Raw genomic sequence first — 7,870 nt, forward strand, 5'->3', positions numbered from 1 at the left:
AGAATCAGGCACATCTTCAATGGGATTGAATAGGTGTAACAGTGGATAGAATTTGGTCCTGTAACTGGAATTTAGTTAACTGTGTTGATTAAGTATGAGCTAGAATAGAATCCAGCTCACTCACGTGCAGCTGGATCCACAGGGATGGGACAAGTTGCAAAAATGTTTATTTTTGACGCTAAATTAAGTAGTTGTGGTCTCAGAATACATAGAGGAAGTAGATGAGTCAAACAAGATGGAATCATTTTTACAGTGTCACTTTTCAGAAAAGAATTTTATTTTTCTCCTAGTCTGCACCAGCCCAGTATTTGGCTCTTTAAAGACTGTCAGGTGTGCCAAATACCTTAGTGTTTTTTCAGTGTGGATAAGTGTCCATTGGTAACTACACTGAGATTATCAAATGCACTTCACTTGCAACCTACGAGTAATTCAACCCTGATTCTGAGAGGTAAAATGCTGTTGTAACAAGTCATTGTGCCCCTACTCTTTCCCCAACTTAAAACACTTGAAGCATTCCACATTCTTAGATATTATTTTTAACAATGTTTTTACATCAAGTATATTTCAGTGGATGACCTTTAAATTATCTCTATATATGTCAATGTACATAAGACACTAAAGCACCTATACCAGAGGTGAGCAAACTACAGCCCACGGGCCACATCCGGCCCACGGGACCGTCCTGCCCGGCCCTTGAGCTCCCAGCCAGGGAGGCTAGCCCCCGGCCCCTCCCCCGCTGTCCCCCTTCCCCCGCAGCCACGCCGCCGTGCAGGCAGCGCTCTGGGCGGCTGGGTTGCACGCTCCTGCGGATCAGAGTGGCAGTGTGTCTGGCTCTGGCCGGGCAGCACGGCTGCCAGACATGCTGCTCTGAGCAGCATGGTAAGAGGGCTGGGGGGGTTGGATAAGGGGCGGAGGGTCCCAGGGGGCAATCAGGGGACAGGGAGCAAGAGGCGGTTGGATGGGGCAGAGATTCTGGGGGGCGGTCAGGGGATAGGGGACCGGGGGGGTTGGATAAGCATGGGAGGCCCGAGGGGACCTGTCAGGGGGCAGGAGTGTGGATGTGGTCAGGGAACGGGTAACAAGGGGAGTTGGATAGGCATGGGGTCCCAGGGGGCCTGTTAAGGGGCAGGGGTGTGGATAGGGGTCAGAGCAGTTAGGGGACTGGGAGCAGGGGGGTTGGATAGGGAGTGGGGTCCCAGGAGGGGGCGGTTAGGGACAAGGAGTGGGGGGTTGGATGGGTTGGGGGCTCTGAGGGGGGCAGTCAGGGGGTAGGAAGTGGGAGGGGTCAGATAGGGGGCAGGGGCCAGGCTGTTTGGGGAAGCACAGCCTTCCCTTCCCGGCCCTCCATACAGTTTTGCAACCCCAATGTGGCCCTTGGGCCAAAAAGTTTTCCCACCCCTGACCTATACCAATACCTACCTGAAGCAGGTATTAGTATGAAGCATGAAGAAAGACTGACTGTTGAAGAAGCTAGCAACTAAAGGTTACTGATGCAGATGAAGAAGATTAATGATCCAATACTAGTGGATCACAGTCGCTGTTCAACAGCACATTATATTTCATACCATACAGTATTTCACTCCAGAACTTTAATTCTTCACAGATGTTCTTTAAAGTAAGAGCAGCTGTTTGGAATGCAGAAGTTATTATTAAATTTCAAAAATAATGTAAATATGATGGTCACCATATAGACGCCTTTTATATTTCACCATGCTATTTATATATTTATAAAGTCCTATAAGTCAGAATGTGTATGTTTCAATTACAAAGCCTCACAAACCTGAAGTTCATTCTCAATTTCTGCTGGTTTAATCAACCATAAAGTAGACTAGGAAATGAGACAGGGCCATCAGAACTCAGCTCCCTTTAAATCATTTGAAATTATGCTCACTTGCCATCTACAACAAAAAAGTGTCTCAAGGACCTCTGCAATCTTTTCAGAACCAGGTGCAGCTGTCAAAATCGACCCTGAACAAAAGTTAAGCTCAAATAAGAATCAAAGTTCGGGGAGAGGAATTTACCTTAATTGGAGCACTGCTAAACTTAATTTTTCTGTTTGCTGGGATTTCATCTTCAGCTGGCAATCCAATAACTTCAGCATATTCCATATCAGGTTCATAATAGTTGTTCTCATCACTGTCATCTTGATCATCCTGTTCTGTTCCTGTCTCTCCCCAGTCAGAATTATACCTTGATCGCACCCTGTAGACGTTATAGTCAGAGTGCATATATACATGTGAACTCTGAAAGTTATTCAAGTCTTCCTGGACTTCCTTTCCACTGGCATCATCATAGTGGGATTCAGTAGCATCTGAAGCTATATCTGTTGCAAAATCACCACCTGCTACTAAGTTTCTTGGTACGTCTGCAGCTTCAGTGTCAACACAGGCACTCTCTGCATTTTGTGAATGTTCTTTTTGTTGTAAAGAAACTTCTGTATCTATTTTTTCCTTAGTCCTGGTACAGGATTCTTCACGCTTTTCGCTGTTAATGATGCTGGCCAATTCTTGTTTAGTTACTGCACAAACATCAACAGGATCATAACTTGCTTCCTTATTCTTCCTTATTTCTTCATTTGTTTTGGATACTGGCAAAGTGCTGTTAGAAGCTTCTTCTCTTAGTGTTGAAGACGTACTGTTTTGCTGAAAGGTCTCAGCAGATACCGAACTTGTAGTTTGTTTGGCTGGTGAAGACCAGGCATTAGCATCTTTTAAGGGACTGAATCCATCAAGGTTTGCAACAGTGGAGGACAGATTTGCAACAGTAGATGACAGGTTTAGTGGGTAATGACCAGTTACAGAATATTCTTCATTGTTTTCTGACTTTTCTAAAACAATTACACTATGTGAATCAGTGTTTTCAAACACTGCACTGAGCTGACTCACTGTTGGAGAGACAGTCTCTGTCCTTGAGCTAAGACTGTCCAATGAATCAGTACTGCCTCTATTAGACTTTGAGCTACACCACTCATCTTGGAGTTCATTGGAAACTACTCGCTCTTTCTTTGGGGAATAGCGATTGGAATGTCCCATTTCATGAACATTTCGCTCAAACATCTTTCGAGTTTCAGTAAACTTGGAATAGGAAGGACCATCATGCACAGTATCAAATCTACTAATCCTTTCTGAAACTGAAGACTCTAGTTTTACAACTGAGCCATCTGTCTTCTCCACAAATTCTTTGGGCCTAATTCTTCTTTGAGGAGATAGGGGACCACTTTTCCCTCTGGTTTTAGGGGTAACTCCAGTGCTCTCACTGGGCTCCATGCCCATCTGCATAAATAAGTTTTTAATCCTGTTGACGTTTGAACCATATTTCCTCCCCCTGCTCTGCTGAGAGGCCTCTCCTTCATCTTTCGTTTTTTGGTCTCCATCTGATTTAGGTTTGTCAAAGGTGCTTTTTAGTGCCTGGAACTCAGTTCTGTAAGCATTCCTGTGAGGAGAGGCACTTCGGAGGGTTGATCTTTCTCCTGAAGACTCTGTTTTCATCATGTTTACTTCAGGAGTGCAAAACCAATGTACATAGTGACTGATATACCACTCTTCTGTTACTAGTGAGATTCTGGTTGAGAAGAAAGTGCCTCTCAGGTGGCACTGGTCTCCATCAGGGCCATATTCAGTAGGTGTTCTGACAGATACTATCTAAATATGTGCAAGCAACCATGACACCAAACAAAGTGGCAAGACTGACGGCTTTCCAGAACAAATGTAGATTTAACCTGCAACAGAAAGTACAACTTTTTGAATCGAGTCATGCATTTGTATTTCTTCAAATCTAAATCAATTACTTCAATTTTAAAGTTATTTGATATAACAAATATTTAGAAATAAAAATTACAAAACAAATGCAGGGATTCATCCTTCACACAGCATCATTAGAATTTTAATATATATGTGTGTATTTTGGTAAAGCAGACTCAATTTGCTAAAGATTCAACAATTAGACAGTCTGAAAAAGTTTATACGCTCACATAAAAGTAAATTTCCTTCCAAGTACTAATTAAAATGCCACTATGAGACAATGAAACATGGCAGTTTTGTGATGTTCATATGTATGCTACAAACATATTACAACATAAACAAATTTGTCTAGGTGAAACACAAAATTACGAAGAATAAAATTACAAGGAAAACTATGTCACCAATGTTTCATTGCAGTCAAACTTTTCGACTGGAGATGGTAAAGGACAAAATAAACAGAACTAAAATCTCTGTGTTATTTATGTCTGGGCACGAAATACTTCATGCAAACGTGATGACTGTGCTTCCCTGAGCTGCTAACATTTGCAATTCCACCTAGGTTGTCTCTGAACTACACAACAGTATGCTTTGAATGGTGTTTCTTTGCAGAGAACAATGAAACAACAGCTCAAAAGAATTAGAAAAATTGCACCCAAAGGTATCATTCTGTGTTGAAAATAGTGAAGTGAAATTTAATAAGACTTGCCCCTTTCCACTTGCTGTATTATTTTAGCATGACAAAGAGCATGGAAGCATCTAGCGAACTGCAAAAAATGGAGCTACAGGCTAGATCTCTCAATCTTCCAGGTCACATCTGTGAGTCCGCAGAGTTGCCAAACCAAAAAAGGCTGTGTTTTAAATATAATAAACTGCATGGAAAGTTACATGATGCAACATGATGAATTTAGAGATTCTTAGTGGGGGGGGGGGGAGGGGGGAGTTCTGAGTGGTGTTTAAGGTAAAGGATGAGAACTGTGTCTGATTCCAGCCTGAACATTAGCCCGGAGAATTGCAGGAGAACAACACATGACTAATAGACAGCAAAATATCTCTCATTAGCGTCCTTCTGTTTCCTTGTGTTTCTTCTAGGCTATAACTTATTGCTGCAAGCTCCAAATGCAATGCATGCGGGGTACTGTGCTCCTCACTAATAGGGAGGAATGCTATAACACTGCAGTCACACCTAGCATTTTAGAGCAGGAAGATTACGGATCAAGTACCTTACACATTTATTCGCCAATCTTTAAGCCTAAGAGGTTACTTTAGACTAAGCAATATTATGTGGCTATTAATGCCCAATCCCCTCATCACCTTCCTAAAAGAGAACACACTCTTAGATCACCTCCAAACTCAAGCCCAGCTATCCATGCACACAGCTGTGGCTCAACTGCTGTGCAGGGGCGCTGGAACGATTTGTATAGTGGGCGTGCTGAGAGCCATTGAACCAAACTGTTAACCCGTATATGATGGAAACCACTTCAAACCAGCGGGTGCAGCAGCAGCATCTCTGCTACTGTGGATCATCAATTTAAAAAAATCAACAATTATGGAGAAGGGGGGGGTGTGTAGCAGTTTTTTCTTAGCCACCGATCATTTCCCTTTGCCTCCCCCTTTACAGACTCCAGCCGATGTTTCCAACGATTATAAGAAAAAGAAAAAGGAAAGCTAACTTAAGGTAAAAGGATCCTGTCTGGCGTCACTGAGCAAACCCCTCTGAAAGGGAAAGTGCTGCGAAGAACCGGTTTCTCCGGACTGAAAGGCGAGAGGATCCCACACCAGCGTTGGCCCAAGAACCACCTTGCGTAGGAGCAGCAGCCCTGGCAACCATGGCAGGGAGCAAAGCTCAGTGGCCATAAAGCCCCCTGGCTCTGGCTACAGCGTATAGGGAAACAAAAGCCCCCGGGCACGTCTCCCCCTGTCGCGCACACAAGCTGTACCCGAGTCCCAACTTCAGCCCCTGCTCCCCGGTGCGCGCACGGCCCCCTTACCCGGGAGAGGAGCTGCACGCCGGGCTGGGCTCCTTCCACCTCCCGCAGCTCCCTGCGCGCTCAGAGCTGCGGCTCCTCCAGCCCCCGGCTCCGACCCGCCTGTGCGAAAGCAGCGCGCGGCTGCCGCCCCCAGCCTGCCAGCGGGCAGCAGCCTCCGACTCCGCTACTCAGCGCCATTGCAGGCAGCGGCGGCTGGAGCAGCGACACGCTCCGCGCACACGGAGCTGGGGGAGGAGAGCGCTCCCGCGCCCCGCCGCAGCCAGGCGCCCGCCCCGCGGCTCCCCGGGGGCCGGGCGTGCGGAACGTCTGCCCCGCGCGGGGGGGTGCGCTGCCAGCAGCCGCCGCCGAGCGCGGGCGGCGGATGACAGGTGCCTCACCTCCGCGGCGAGCTGCAATGGTTTGTTCCGCCGGGGAGGGGGCGAGCCACGCTCCCGCTGCAGTCCGGCCGCTGACCCTGCTGTGCCCCCGTGGGCGCCTCCTCCCGCCCGGCGCGCCGCATCGGGCCCCGAGATCGCCAGACTCCCCCCCTCCTGTCTGGGTCTGCGGGCAGGTCACTTCCTCCCCCTGCGCGCGGGGGGAGCGAGTCCCTGAGCCGTAGTCATGGCACGAGGGCCCCGCGCGCAGCCCTGCGCATGCCGCTGCGGCCCGGCCTCACACACTGGCCGGGGCCCGGGAACGGGGCGGGAGCGGCGTGAACCCACCAGCCCGTCACAGAACAGCCCTTGGGGACAGCGAGCGCAGCCGCGGGCCGCTCTCCCTCTCGGGGCTTCACTGGGGGGCAGAGCCCGAGGAGCTCAGAGCCCGTGGGGAGGGACAGAGAGGCCCTTGCATGGGCGCGGGCCGTGCACCTGCTGTAGGCTCCTGGCGGCTCAGCCTCCCCCGCTCCGGGACTTCCCTGCTGGCTCTGGGATCCCTTTGAAAAGGGGCCCCGCCGGCTGCAGGTGAGAATGATGCTCCGTCCTTACCCCTCAGTCGGTGCAGACAGGCAGCGTCCTCCGCAGGCCAGACCGAAACCAGCGGGCTTCTTTTGAGGAAGGGCAAAGCTGCACTTAAGCCTCAATTCTGCAATAAGCGCCTTGGGAGAATTCATTGCAAGGTCAGGACCTTGGATTTCCCGCCTCCAGTTAATTTCTTTAAGTCAAGTGGTCTTTGCACAACGTGCAAACAATTAAATAGTGGAAAAGATAATAAAAAAACTGGAGTTACAATATATGCTCATTTATCCCCTTAAATTTCAGCAAGTGTATTTTTTGCTGGATTGAACAGATAGGGCTACACTAGTTTCCTGTTTTAGACTAGCGCACAAACAGCTCAGCCACTACTGGTATTAGGTAAATATTGCTAGTGCTCCAACATTCCCCGCAATAATTGCCAGGTTTTGCACTGACGATAAGAAAAATTCCAGAGTAGGAGATCCAGCAATCTCTCCTAAAGTAGTTTAGGAAACTGGCACTCCAGAAGGTAATGATTTTTAAAACATATAGCAACTCGCATATAGAGTTCATTAATTTAATTGCTTAAGTGTCCAGGAGATGGCTTGAAGGTGCGTATAATAAAAAAAATGAAAAAACAAAAATATTACATGTACTTCCAGTCACTTGTGTCCTGATTCCATAAAGATTTAGGTAAGTGTGTAACTTTAAACACAAGTCGTCCCATTGTTTTTTTTAAGACTAAGGAAAGTATATGAAGTTACACTCTTGCTTAAATGTTTACAGGCTTAGAGCTTTGGTTATCTGGTGAGTATCAAATATACCCAATTCAAAATCTCTCTGTTTCTGTGACGTTCAATATCCAACACATAAATATTGATGGGAAAACAAGTCCCTTTCAAGATTGATTGCCTATATGATAGTGTTCCTTCTTTTTCAAAGTTATTTTAACAAGCTGATATAGTAAGGGACAGAAATAGAAATGAATTTAATAGAATTGGGATTCCTTTCCCAAACTCAAATTGTGCTTTTCCAGAAAATGTTTGCTCTTTGTTTGGGAAAAGAAAGTTTCAGCAATCCAAGTCAATTCACTAGAAAAGTTACTAATATTTAGGAACAAATAATTCCCACCCTTGGATAAGCATGGCAGCATCTAGCACCATGGGGTCCTGATCCATGACTAGGTCTCCTAGGCCAGTGGATCTCAACC

General features: G+C 46.8%; 1 protein-coding gene across 1 annotated transcript in view; it reads right to left on the reverse strand.

Moving 5' to 3' along the window:
• Nucleotides 1-5,814, reverse strand: part of PPP1R9A (protein phosphatase 1 regulatory subunit 9A) — a 229,479-nt gene extending 223,665 nt beyond the window's left edge. The window contains exons 1-2 of the mRNA XM_065398139.1: nt 5,729-5,814; nt 2,022-3,718 (exon numbers count right to left, since the gene is read on the reverse strand). Coding sequence (XP_065254211.1) covers nt 2,022-3,491 — 1,470 coding nt within the window. The 5' untranslated portion in view covers nt 3,492-3,718; nt 5,729-5,814. The remainder of the gene's footprint in view (nt 1-2,021; nt 3,719-5,728) is intronic.
• Between the last annotated feature and the right edge of the window lie 2,056 nt (nt 5,815-7,870).

This window comes from Emys orbicularis, chromosome 2 (assembly GCF_028017835.1).
Source record: "Emys orbicularis isolate rEmyOrb1 chromosome 2, rEmyOrb1.hap1, whole genome shotgun sequence".
Taxonomy (NCBI): domain Eukaryota; kingdom Metazoa; phylum Chordata; order Testudines; family Emydidae; genus Emys; species Emys orbicularis.